Below are 14,364 nucleotides of genomic sequence, written 5' to 3' on the forward strand. Positions count from 1 at the left end.
AAAGAAAATATGGGAGAAGTAATAGGGAATTGAATTAGAGTTTCTTGTGATCTCTCTTTGTGATACATACTAGTTAATGTCTTCCGAACTACCTTTCAGCTCACAAATTCTGTCTTCCACTACTCTGCTGCTGCTGCTGCTAAGTCGCTTCAGTTGTGTCCGACTCTGTGCGACCCCATAGACGGCAGCCCACCACTACTCTGCCTCTCTTCTAATGCGAAGCCTAACCCCTTAATTTTGTTCACTTTATTTTTCATTTTATTCCTAGAAATTTTATTTGGTTCTTTAAAAAAACTTTGTAGGTTTATTGATTTCTGATAACATTATCCATTTTTCTTTCATTTGGGGCACTATTTGAAGAAACGATAATTTTCTCAAACCAATGAAAGACCTAATCCTTAAGAGAACTATACACCAAAAAATAAACAGAATAACATGGCAGAATATAAAGGTCAAAATTAAAATCATTGAAGGTATAGAAGAAAAATAACAGATTTTTTTTCAGTGTGACAACAACTGAACTCTCAATAGCAATGATGAAAAACATGAAGTAGTATAAAGAGATGAGATCTTCTCTGTGCCAAAAGAAAATAGTTGCCAGGCTAGAATTGTGTACCCCTGCAAAAATATCTTTCAAGAATCAGAACAAAATAAAGACATGTTTATGCAAAAATTACTGACAGACTCTGCCATCAGGAAAATTTTAAAAGATTTTGTTAAGCAGAAGGTAACTGATTCCCCAGATGAAAGGTGTAAAGGAAAAAAAATGCATTAAAATGCATAAAGTTGTAAATATTTGGGTATGCCTGAATAAACTTATAAAATAACGAGGTCGTAGGGGTTATGGCGATGGCACCCCACTCCAGTACTCTTGCCTGGAGAATCCCATGGACAGAGGAGCCTGGTGGGCTGCAGTCCATGGGGTTGCAAGGAGTCGGGCCCGACTGAGCGACTTCACTTTCACTTTTCACTTTCATCCATTGGAGAAGGAAATGGCAACCCACTTCAGTGTTCTTGCCTGGAGAATCCCAGGGATGGGGGAGCCTGGTGGGCTGCCGTCTATGGGGTCGCACAGAGTCGCACACGACTGAAGTGACTTAGCAGCAGCAGTAGGGGTTTAAAAGTTAGAATAAAAGTAATATTAAAAGAGAAGGAAGTCTAAAAAGCTATAACCTAAACATCCATATCAACAACTTAGTAAAAGAAAACCCACTAATATATAAAAAAAGGAAAACCCAGAAAATTAGACCTGGGATATGGAAGAAAAAAAATAAGAATAAGACCAGAAATCAGTAAAATAAATAAACATATTAAAGAGACTGACAAAGTAAAAGACAGTTTCTTTGAAAAAGTAATATTACCCCTAGTAAACCTGCTTAAGCAAAAAAAGAGAAAGCACAAATTATATCAGGAATGAAAAAAAGGGACACAAATCCAATGCTACAGATACTGAAAAGATAACAGTTTGTTATTGTAAATAATTTATATCAATATATTCAAAAATGTAGATAAAATGAAAATTTCCAAGAAAAGGCACTTTATCAAAACTGAGTCAAGAAAAATTAGAAAATCTAAATAATTCTGTAGCCCGTGAAGAGACTGAACTGGAAATCATCAAGTTTACCCAGATGTTTCTAGGTCCAGACCTCCCCATTAGTTCTATCCTCCAAGGAAGAACTAACTCAGATCTTACACATCTTTACTGCTTACTTTATGAAGCTGGCGTGGCCTTTTACTTTAAGATCTTTTTATTGTTAGTGTCCTGGTATTTTACAGTGATGTGATTAAGTACGAGCCTTTGATTTATTATTATGGATGCTTGATATTAGGACCTTTTGATGTCAAGATTTGTTCATATCTTCTTAAATGCCATTAACAATACTATTTAGATGGGTTTGTTTTAAATATTTTTTTCCTCGTCTTCCTTTTTTTTCCTTTGTTGACTATCTTAGATCTTTTCTTTTTGTTCATTTTATATTGTAAGTTTACCTCAAATGATGGGTGAATCATGGTGGTTCATTGATGTTTAGGACTGAGGGATTAGGTAGGTTGAATGGAGGCAGAATTTGTTGACTAGAGCTTGCTTAGAGTAAGTCGGCAGGGAGGAGCTTCCTGTTATGCTGAAGATCCCTAAAATGCCAGGAGGTAAACTTTACTCTGGATCGCTAATATCCATGCTAGCTTCTGGGTTCTCCAATATACTGATCCTAAACGTATATGGGTTTGTTGTGGAATCTTTGAGCCCTTGCCATTTTGAAACTGAACCCCTTTCTGCCAGGCAGATGTCAGCTTCTTCAGAGTTATAGGTTTCACTGAGTGGTTGGGTATGAGGTTTGCCCCTAAGTGATGTGCTTGCCCGGCCTTAGTTAAGTCTTCTTTCCCCATTTTCATTTGACCGGTTATATAAGATCTCACTGCCGTCTGGGGGAATCTTCATTGAGGTCAAAGGTAACTAAAATGATGCTGTGTGTAAGAGGCTATACCAAAGTTAGAACTTTGTCTTTAGAAAGCTCCTCCATCCACTCAAGCAGTTCTAACTTTTGTATTGAACTTTGTAACAACTAAGGTCCGTCTAGTCAAGGCTATGGTTTTTCCAGTAGTCATGTATGGATGTGAGAGTTGGACTGCGAAGAAGGCTGAGCACTGAAGAATTGATGCTTTTGAACTGTGGTGTTGGAGAAGACTCTTGAGAGTCCCTTGGACTGCAAGGAGATCCAACCAGTCCATTCTGAAGGAGATCAGCCCTGGGATTTCTTTGGAAGGAATGATGCTAAAGCTGAAGCTCCAGTACTTTGGCCACCTCGTGTGAAGAGTTGACTCACTGGAAAAGACTCTGATGCTGGGAGGGATTGGGGGCAGGAGAAGGGGACAACAGAGGATGAGATGGCTGGATGGCATCACTGACTCGATGGACGTGAGTCTGAGTGAACTCTGGGAGTTGGTGATGGACAGGGAGGCCTGGCATGCTGTGATTCATGGGGTCCCAAAGAGTTGGGCACGACTGAGTGACTGAACTGAACTGAACACAGGAAAGTTCTTCAAGAACAAGACGTTATCTTTGAGCCTCTCATATCTTTGAGTCTCCAGTAGGTGTTTCTTGGCACCAGATTTTTTGCATTAGGATCTAATCCTCATCCTCTAGGAAAGGAAATCCCCTGAAGACTCCAGCAGTGTCTTAGTCGGAGTTCTTTCAGTGTGTTTTCCAGAAGTATGCAGCTTTGGTCAGAGGTCAGAAGACTGATAGGCAATGTGGTCAGATAATTAATTCATCTTCAAGTTGAGGGGGGAGGTCTGTCACATTTGAATACCAAATCCAGCCATCTTCCATCTCCTTAAAAAATTGCTTATTGCCTTTATTCATTATAGGCGCCCTGTATATTATAAAGCAGACACAAAGGCACTTAACAAACTGACTGACTTTGTCAACTCACATGAAGAAAAGTGGGGAGGTTTATAGTTTTCCTCCAAGTTGTGTTTAATTAGTTTGCTGATTTTTCAGGTCAGCAGTTATTGAACGTCTGTGTGTTAGGCCCTGTGCTAGGCCTGGAAAATACCAAGATGAGTAAATAAATCCATGCCTTCCTGGATCTCACAGTCCAGTCAGAGGCAGACAGATAAACAGATCTCTCAGAGCATGGTCAGGTTGCAGTAACTGGGAGTGAGGAAGGGACCGGAGGAGGACAGAGCATCTCCCGAGAGAAAGCAGGCAGATGAGTGACTTACAGCACAGACTTCCACAGAGTCGCCAGAAGATCTTTCTAGAATTTATAAATCCAGTCATGTTACTTCCATGTTCGAATGCCTCAACAGCTTCTCACTGCCCCAAAGACCACCTTTCAGCCACTCCATTGGCCCTCCCCTCACCGCCAACTGCCCACTCCTTTACAACCTGACTGCTTAAGTTCGAATCTTGCTCCTGTCACTTATGAGCTGTGATCCTTGGCAAGTTGCTAACCTCTCTGCAGCTATTTCTTTAAACTCAGTAAACACAATCATTTATGTCTCAGTGTTACTGTCAGGATTAAATGATTTGATATAAAACTCTTAGAATAGCGCCTAGCACGTAGTAAGTACCACAGAAGGGATGATTACTGCTGCTCTGTACAAGTGATGGCGCTTATTGCCATTATTGTTTCCACTTTCCCAGACCGGTATGATTTCCTTCCCTGGCATCGCACAAAGCACCATTGCACAGATCTGTTACCAAATTAGACACCAGGCCTCTCTGTTGGGGCCCTAGCAGAACCAAAGCTCTCCCCATACCCCGATTGCTCAAGGAGCTCTTTCCCACTCAGGTGTGTGCTTCTAATAATGAGACTGAGTTTGATGCAGGCAAAATAGGCTTTTACTCAATGACCAGAGAATTGAGAAAGGGTGTTCATGCTCTAAAGGTATGTTCTCCCTGAAGGGAGGGGAGTAAGGGAATTTTAAGGGTCAGGAGGCAGACAGGACATCAGGGCTCTAGGAAAAGGGTGGAGACTTCTGGGGCAGCAGGGGCATACACAGTTTTCCATACTCCTTTGCACACGGCACCAATTGTGCCTCAGTCAGTCAGTCAGTTCAGTTGCTCAGTCGTGTCTGACTCTTTGTGACCCCATGAATTGCAGCACGCCAGGCCTCCCTGTCCATCACCAACTCCCGGAGTTCACTCAAACTCAAGTCCATCGAGTCCATGATGCCATCCAGCCATCTCATCCTCTGTCGTCCCCTTCTCCTCCTGCCCCCAATCCCTCCCAGCATCAGAGTCTTTTCCAATGAGTCAACTCTTCGCATGAGGTGGCCAAAGTACTGGAGTTTCAGCTTTAGCATCATTCCTTTCAAAGAAATCCCAGGGCTGATCTCCTTTAGAATGGACTAGTTGGATCTCGTTGCAGTCCAAGGGACTCTCAAGAGTCTTCTCCAACACCACAGTTCAAAAGCATCAATTCTTTGGTGCTCAGCTTTCTTCACAGTCCAACTCTCACATCCATACATGACCACTGGAGAAACCATAGCCTTGACTAGACAGACCTTTGTTGGCAAAGTAATGTCTCTGCTTTTGAATATGCTATCTAGGTTGGTCATAACTTTTCTTCCAAGGAATAAGCGTCTTTTAATTTCATGGCTTGCAGTCACCATCTGCAGTGATTTTGGAGCCCCCCAAAATAAAGTCTGACACTGTTTTCCCATCTATTTCCCATGAAGTGATGGGACTGGATGCCATGATCTTCTTTTTCTAGCAGAGTACAAATTCCCCTCTTCCCCCCACATAGAGATGAAGCATGGTGATGAAGCAAAGGTAACTCTTGGACATCTCCAGGTTTCATCTGCACAGTCGAGATCCTGTGGTCAAGTCAGGGCCAGTTCAGAGCGGTTGACCACTGTGTGTCTCTCAAAGCACGTATCTCTCTCAGTAAAACTTCAAAGCATCTGCCCAACACCGGATGCTTTTGAAACACAGAGATGAGTCAAGGCCAGTGTCCAGCTCTCAAGGGTATGGAAACACAGAGATTAATCAAGGCATGGAAAGTGGTGACATTTATCCTACTTTATCTGCCAACTTGAAGTTGGCTGGTTCAGTCTAGTTTTGCTGCAGGGCTTTGTGGCATCATGTTGCTAAACCACAACTAGCCTGTACAGTTAAAAAATAGTTTCTGCACCTTTGCATGGGTGACACATTGTCACTATGTACATTAATTCTTAGGTTGCCTTTCACTATCTCATGTCTTTATCATCAACAAATTTTAGAGTTGTTGCCCTGAGTAGATTATCAACTCAGATCAGAGATTTTACCACAAATTCTTTTTTGTTTTAATTTTGTACTTCTCCACAGGATTGAAATCCAATGCATATTGCAGGCACTCAGACATTGTTTACTGATTGAAGGGGAAATCCTTTTTTGTCCTGCTTTCTCTTTGTGATGTCTTTTTATAACAGTTCTCTCCACTGTACTGTTAGCATGTTAACATTTTTTTAATATAAATTTATTTATTTTAATTAGAGGCTAATTACTTTACAATATTGTATTGGTTTTGCCATACATCAACATGAATCCACCACGGGTGTACACGTGTTCCCCATCCTGAACCCCCCTTCCACCTCCCTCCTCATACCATCCCTCTGGGTCATCCTAATGCACCAGCCCTGAGCATCCTGTATCCTGCATCAAACCTGGACTGGTGATTCCTTTCACATATCATATCATACATGTTTCAATGCCATTCTCTCTTATCATCCCACCCTCTTCCTCTCCCACAGAGTCCAAAAGACTGTTCTGTACATCTGTGTCTCTTTTGCTGTCTTGCATACAGGGTTATCATTACCATCTTTCTAAATTCCATATATATGCATTAGTATACTGTATTGGTATTCTTCTTTCTGGTTTACTTCACTCTGTATAATATGCTCCAGTTTCATCCACCTCATTAGAATGGATTCAAATGTATTCTTTTTAATGGCTGAGTAATACTCCATTCTGTATATGTACCACAGCTTTCTTTCTTTCTTTTTTTAACATATTTCTACTGTAGCTCTCGTCCAGTTGTATTGTAATCATTCATTTTAATGTCCACATGCTTTGTTTCTCTGGCAGGATAGGAATTGCTTTCATTTGCATCTCTGGCCTTTAGCAAAAGGATTTCACCCCGTAGCCACATATTTAGATGAGTACTTGATAAAGAGAATAATATGTATTATGTTAATACCACTGTATTTGAGATTGGTGAGAACAAAAAAAAGATGGATTGATTTCTTTGAACCTATCTTGGTTCAATAAATATCCAAGAAATAATTCAGATCCTCTAAACAAGCAGGAAACTCCAAATGAATATTCTTCTAACATAGAGGTAAAACATTCCAACAACTTTTCTTATATGTCTCCAAGCTTCATGATTTTTAACATAAAATGTAGATGCAGCATTGTTCAAACTATTTTTGATAGGTTTATTACAAATAAATACAACTTCAGTTTTCATGGTTTAAGTTGTTATTGTTTAGTCGTTATGTCTGACTCTTTTGCAACTCCATGAACTATAGCCCTCCAGGCTCTTCTGTCTGTGGGATTTTATTACAGGATGCTAAATATAGATTAGTTTGACTATTTTTTCATTGCCCTGTATATTTAATGTTGACAATAAGAGAGTTTTTGTTGTTTTTGATAGATCCTTAAGAATCACCCTTCCGTAAGTTTGTGTGACTTTATAGCATCAAGGCTTAAGAAAACTTATTAGCATTCTCTGTTGATACCTTGTTCTGTTTGCTGTTCTTTACTTGTTTGTTCAGGCTCTTCTTCTGATGGCTGTTTCTTTTAATGGACATATATACATTTAGCTTTTTGATTTCCCGAAAAGGAAACTGACCTAAACCCTGTTGCATTTTAGGCCTACTATTCTTTTACTTTTCTTTCCTTTACCCTCGTTTTCTTTTGAAATGAGTTAGACCTGCTTCCTTAGTTTTCTTGCCACTCCATTTCTCTTTAGTTCTGCAGGCCCTTGACAGCAGGCATCCAGAGGACAGAGGTCATGTCTCCTTTTTCTAAGTACCCAGTACTTAGTCTACAGACCAGCATATGGTCAATACACAGTATATTTTATTTGAGGGAATGAGTTCAGAAAACAAAAGCCTTTACCCACCATCCACCCTGCACCATTCACCCATTCCTCCTGGCTCTGTTACCTCTTCATTTTGGTTTTTGGGAAATGCTGCACCGCCTTTCTATACTACATCTCTTCCCCTTTTCATATTCTTGTTCCTACAAAAGCAGGCTACTCATTATTCATCGGCTGCCTCCCATATACCTTCTATCCTGAAGGCCTTGGTTTATGCTGGGTTCCTCTGCTCTGTCCTCTCTTTCCTTCCATCAGCTCTGCCTGGCAGTAACACACCATTTCCCCCTTGCAGAGCCCAGCTGAGAGGCTTCTTTGGTGAAACCTTGTCTGATCTCCTTCTCACTAAACACCTTAGCCTTTCTTCTTTAAACACTATAGAATTCTGCAACCAAATATGAGCCATTTGTGATTTTGCTTTTTCCCAAAAAGCAGAAGCTCCCTGGGGTATCTCTTACTGTTTTTTTCAATGCATAACATAATCTTTACATGCAGTTGGCGCTCAGTGCATATTTTGTTGGATTGTCTAGAAATATTGAAGAGAATTTTGTAGATTTTTCTCCTTTTTTTTTCCTAAGTCACAAACTTCTGTCATTGTTCTTGGGAGTTATATGGTGTAACCACTTATATTAAGATGTCAAAGTCCAGAGTATTGGAGAATGAGAAGGTGGTGAAATATTAGAACTGGAAAGATTTTTAGGGATCCAGGGAGTCCAGCCCTTTAATTTTATAAGTGAATAAATTGGTGTCTGGAATGTTAAAGTGACCTGGCCCAATCTATACATAGTTAGTTTATGGTAACATTTGGGTCTTAGATGTAATCTTTCAACCCTGTCTGTTGCTCATTCTCACAAGCTGTCACAGTGCACGTGAGGACTGTTTAGGTTTGTGTAACAAAACTATTAAAAGAGGCATCTGATATTATCATATTACCTTTTATGGATTAAAAAGTAGAAAATTGAATCTCTTATTAGGTTTTCCTTTCCTCTTCTTTAATTATAAGTTTTTGGACTGGATTCACTTGCATCAACTGGGAAATTTCTGACTACATTAACCTAGGAGGGCATCGATTTGTTTGCTAATCTCTAAGTAAACTTTTGGTTGAAGTAGGACATACATACAGCAAAGTACATGAAGTGTAAACATGCAGTTTCAGTTTTTACAAAGTGTACACGTCGTGTGACCAACACCCAGATCAGGAAACATGGCAACACCGACATGTTTCAGTTCAGTCGCTCAGTCGTGTCTGACTCTTTGCGATGCCATGAATCACAGCACGCCCGGCCTCCCTGTCCATCACTAACTCCCGGAGTTCACTCAGACTCACGCCCATCAAGTCAGTGATGCCATCCAGCCATCTCATCCTCTGTCGTCCCCTTCTCCTCCTGCCCCCAATCCCTCCCAGCATCAGGGTCTTTTCCAATGAGTCAACTCTTCGCATGAGGTGGCCAAAGTACTGGAGCTTCAGCTTTAGCATCATTCCTTCCAAAGAAGTCCCAGGGCTGATCTCCTTCAGAATGGACTGGTTGGATCTTGTTGCAGTCCAAGGGACTCTCAAGAGTCTTCTCCAACACCACAGTTCAAAAGCATCAATTCTTTGGTACTCAGCTTTCTTCGCAATCCAACTCTCATATCCATACATGACCACTGGAAAAACCATAGCCTTGACTAGACAGACCTTTGTTGGCAAAGTAATGTCTCTGCTTTTGAATATGCTACCTAGGTTGGTCATAAGTTTTCTTCCAAGGAGTAAGCATCTTTTAATTTCATGGCTGCAATCACCATCTGTAGTGATTTGGGAGCCCCCCCGAAAAAAGTCTGATACTGTTTCCACTGTTTCCCCATCTATTTCCCATGAAGCGATGGGACCACATGCCATGATCTTCGTTTTCTGAATGTTGAGCTTTAAGCCAACTTTTTCACTCTCCACTTTCACTTTTATCAAGAGGCTCTGTAGTTCTTCTTCACTTTCTGCCATAAGGGTGGTGTCATCTGCATATCTGAGGTTATTGATAGTTCTCCCGGCAATCTTGATTCCAGCTTGTGCTTCTCCAATCCAGCCTTTCTTATGATGTACTCTGCATATAAGTTAAATAAGCAGGGTGACAATATACAGCCTTGACGTACTCCTTTTCCTATTTGGAACCAGTGTGTTGTTCCATGTCCAGTTCTAACTGTTGCTTCGTGACCTGCATACAGATTTCTCAAGAGGCAGGTCAGGTGCTCTGGTATTCCCATCTCTTTCAGAATTTTCCACAGTTTATTGTGATCCACACAGTCAAGAAGCATTTAAAGAAATGAAACATTTGAAGAAATAAAAGCACTTTGAAACTACATCATTTTCTTTTTTCTCCTGACAGGTATTGTCAGTCTGTGTGTTAACAACAATCCTTGGTTGCATATTTGGGTTGAAACCAAGCTGTGCCAAAGAAAGTAAGTAGTATACTAATTCATGTGTGCATGAGTGTATGTATGTGCCCTGCATGGGTGAGGGTAATAGCCTTCTTGAGAATGTGATTGAGACAATAGTTATGTTGTGTCCAACTCTTTGGCGATCCCATGGACTGTAGCCCACCAAGCTCCTCTGTCCATGGGATTTTCCTGGCAAGAATGCTGGAGTGGGTTGCCTTTTCTACTTCTAGAGGTGAGTACACCATAGATATTGCAAATTTGATGCCAGTTTGAGCATTCTTCTTGAATGCTGTATACTATCTACTTGCAAAACTTCATCCCAAAACAACAAAGAGGGGGTATGACCAAAAAAAAACAAACAGTGAAAAACCTCAAAACATCAAAAAAGAACAAAGATACAAACAAGCAGATGTGGATGACAGGGTCTTGTGCTGGGCTCTGCGAGCCTCTCTCCCTGACTTCGTCCAGGGACTCCTACTTTTTCTCCCTAAGGCATTAGGTGCTGGAGCAGCCCTGACGTTACTAGGTAAACAGCATGCCTGGACAGCTGGAAACATCCTTATATGCTTGTAAGTCTTTTAGAAGTGCAGTCATTTCAAAGCAATAGTGATATTTTTAAGCTGTTACTTACACTTTTCATTTTGTGAAGTTCAGAAGTCTCGCCAGCATGGAAAGAACACTATAAATAATAAAACTTTCAACCATAATACATTGTAGCAGTCATATTTTGGATTTGAAGTAGTTTTTTATTTTTGCTCCTTTTAAATCATTGATGGTCTTCCCTTTAAATCACTGATGAATTCCTAAGGAATTCAGTTTTGAAAACTAAACAAATCCTTCTATTCAACTATTCCATAATTATACGATTAGTCATTTTTTGATAAAATTTAGTGATTGTTAGGCTGTCATTTATTTCTAAAATGAATGAAATGTAGTAATTTTATGTATTTAGTCAGCAACAATTCAGAGCAAGTATATCAGCATTTAGTAAAATTAAGGAGCTACATATTTTAGTGTTCACCTATGTAGCCTTTAAGCAGTAAGTAATTCACCTTGAGTTTAGTTTGGCACATAAAAAGAAAACTGAGTGATTGAAAACAGCAATTTTAATCTAAACTCAAGGTGAAATACAATTTCTTTTTTAAGTTAATGGAAGCATACTAATGATCTGCAAGTAATAGCTATTGCTATAATAGTTTTCCCTCCTGGCATCAGGAAAGTTCGTGTTTTTGACCCTAGAAATTATTACTGTCATTTCATGTTTTTAAAATTGCTCCATTTCCTGGTATCAAATGAGTTAAATTCTGTGACAGTGTCTTCTTGGGTCAGAGGACCATTACAACCAAGAGCAAGGATTATTCCTTTTTTTTTCTTTTGGACTTCCATTATTCTACAAGTGGATTGTTTTTCTTACCATCTTGATTTATTTTTTATTAAATCTAGGTTATTCTTGATAGCTAGTAAAGAGTTACAGTGTAAATTTTTTAAATTAATTTTTATTGGCGTATAGTTGCTTTGCAGTGTCGTGTTAGTTTCTGCTGTACAGCAAAGTAAGTCAGCTATACATATATCCCTTCTTTTTTGGATTTCCTTTCCATTTAGGTCTCCACAGACTCAGTAGAGTTCCCTGAGCTATACAGTAGGTTCTCATTAGTTATCTATTTTATTCATAGTTAATAGTGTGTGTCAGTCCTAATCTCCCAATTCATCTCACCCCTCCTCCCCGTCATGGTGTCTATACATTCATTCTCCTTGTCTTGTAAAGTTGTTTTTAGTGCAAAGTGTTTTCCTTCCACATCTGACATTTGTCCATTTAACAAAACTTATTAGTACCAACTGTAGTCAAGGCTCTTGCTGGATACCCGGGGTACAGTGTGCTGGGCAGCATTCAGGTGTGGTCTGTGTTCCTAAGAAGTTTGTGGTCCAGGTTGAGACTGGGTTATTAACCAAATGATCTAGTTACAAATGAAATTAAGTGACTGAAAGGGAGGATAAGGTTTCATGTAAACTTTAAAAAATGGAAAAAGCATATAGACTGGGGAGTTTGGGAAAGCTTCTCAGAGGGAGCCAGGCTGAAGGTTCAATGGACAAATCAGCTGTGGTGGGAGATGAGTCTTGCAGAACATGTTCTGCACAAACACATTACTTCTTTACACCAGACTGAGGGTGACCTAAGTCAGGTATTCTTTTTCTTCATGAAGTTTTCGGAGATTATCAGTTTTCAGAGAACCCCACATAAAATATTCAGAACAAGCTATTCTTATTTTTCCTTTATTTAATATTCTATATGTATGTAAGTTTCATTAGCCCCTGTGGGGTTTATACTATATAAAAGAAAAAAATTATCTTTTGTTTCTATGGCAACAGATAAAATTGCAAACTCGATACATAAGGTTACTGCCTTCTGTTTGCATCACTTTCTACAGGTATTTGTGAAAAGACTGTTGGTTAACTTTTTGCCCATCCCATCTGTGCTTTCTAAAAGAATATTTAAACCTACTCAATACCGAACTTAGGGTATATTAGTTGATGTTTGCTTTGTAATTATATAATGATTAGAAACATCTAACTCATTCGATATTTTCAGTTAAAAGTTGCAAAGGTCGCTGTTTTGAGAGAACATTTGGAAACTGCCGCTGTGATGTTGCTTGTGTTGACCTTGGAAACTGCTGTCTAGATTACCAGGAGACGTGTATAGAACCAGGTAAAAATGTGCAGGTGAAAAGATGGGGTAAAAGAGCAAAGGAAAGTTCTGCATCTTTTAGGTATGTGATATACCAAACCCATTTGAGATTTTTAAAAATTTGTCCTTTATATTTCCTGACACAAACAAAATTTACATATCTTGCCTTTGTTAAAAATTTTATGGATGGCAGCACTGTGCTGGTTTTCAATGTTTACTGACAACCTATATAGTCTAATTTGCATTTCACCTAAGTTCAAAAAGGCTGATTAAAAATATATGACTCTTTCTGTTATGGGCTTATTAAAGCAAGAGTTCTTAAGATGTCCACTTAAACTTTAAAATAAAACTACCAGACTATGAAAAGTTTGATTTAATATTCTTTACCTATGAAAGTGAAAGTGTTTGTTACTCAGTCATATTCAACACTTTGGACTTTAACCTGCCAGGCTTCTCGGTCCATGGAATTTTCCAGGCAAGAATACTGGAGTGGGTTGCCATTCCCTTCTCCAGGGCATCTTCCTGACCCAGGGATTGAATCCAGGTTTCCTGCATTGCAGGCAGATTCTTCACCGTCTGAACCACCAGGGAAGCCCATGCAATAATAACATTTAAATGAGAGTGAACCAGATTTAGATAAATTTGGAGAACTCTGGCAATGACTGGTGGAATAAGCCCAGATTGCCGTGGGAATTGTATAATAAAAGTTATGTCTGTTTACATTTTATTTTCTTAATTAATTTTTATTGGAGTATAGTTGCTTTACAATGTTTTGTTAGTTTCTACCTTACAGCAAAATGATCAACCATATGTATATTAATACATATAGTCCCTCTCTTTTGGACTTGCTTCTCATTCAGTGTTTATATTTTAAAATGATGAGACTCTGGATTTGTAGTGAAATAATAATTGTTGCCTGCATATTTTCTGTTAGTTCACATTGACTACTGTGGTGGAAAGTTCTGCGAGTCACTGAGGGTTAAGAAATGGTCCATCATCCTCATAGATCACATTCTAGAAGACAATTCTGTGTTCATTTTGGACATGTTGAATTTGAACCATAAAATGTGTTATGTTGACGTTTGTTTCTAGAACGGATATGGACTTGCAGCAAATTCAGGTGTGGTGAGAAAAGGTTGTCCCGAAGCCTTTGCTCCTGTTCAGATGACTGCAAGGACAAGGGAGACTGTTGTATCAACCATGGATCCGTGTGCCGAGGTCAGGAGGTTGTGCCCTCACCAGGTTCAGCCATAGGCTGACATCTTCCTAGGTCTCAGGGGGGGTTAGCATGGGTGTAGCATGGGTGTATTTTTTACAGTAGAAGTCATAGTTATTGACAAGCCATATTGGCTGAAAAAATATTTTAAAAGCCTTTTAGTAAAGAAAGTTTCAAACATATACACCTGAATAGAGAGACTATGTAATAAAGCTTGTATCACCCAGCCTAATAATTGTGATTGTCTACGCACAGCTAGTCTTTTTTATCTATAGTCATACACTCTGCTGCTACTACACCCTCATGTTATTTTGATATTAGCTGCTTATTTAATGCTGTGTTTGTGGAACAATCACTTCACAGTCTTGGCTGACTATGTAGCAGGTTCTCTTATAGTAAACGAGGACAGTGTCTGCCTGATATTGAGAGAAGTTAGTGCCTAAGAGTCTGTGTAAGCTGGTGTTACTATG

The 14,364-nt window shown here is 39.4% G+C and overlaps 1 protein-coding gene across 1 annotated transcript in view; it reads left to right on the forward strand.

Annotated features, from left to right (window-relative positions):
- Positions 1-14,364, forward strand: part of ENPP1 (ectonucleotide pyrophosphatase/phosphodiesterase 1) — a 71,980-nt gene that overhangs the window by 25,177 nt on the left and 32,439 nt on the right. Inside the window, exons 2-4 of the mRNA XM_018053516.1 lie at positions 9,944-10,016; positions 12,583-12,699; positions 13,771-13,896. Of these exons, the coding sequence (XP_017909005.1) occupies positions 9,944-10,016; positions 12,583-12,699; positions 13,771-13,896 (316 nt within the window). The remainder of the gene's footprint in view (positions 1-9,943; positions 10,017-12,582; positions 12,700-13,770; positions 13,897-14,364) is intronic.

This window comes from Capra hircus, chromosome 9 (genome assembly GCF_001704415.2).
Source record: "Capra hircus breed San Clemente chromosome 9, ASM170441v1, whole genome shotgun sequence".
Classification (NCBI taxonomy): domain Eukaryota; kingdom Metazoa; phylum Chordata; class Mammalia; order Artiodactyla; family Bovidae; genus Capra; species Capra hircus.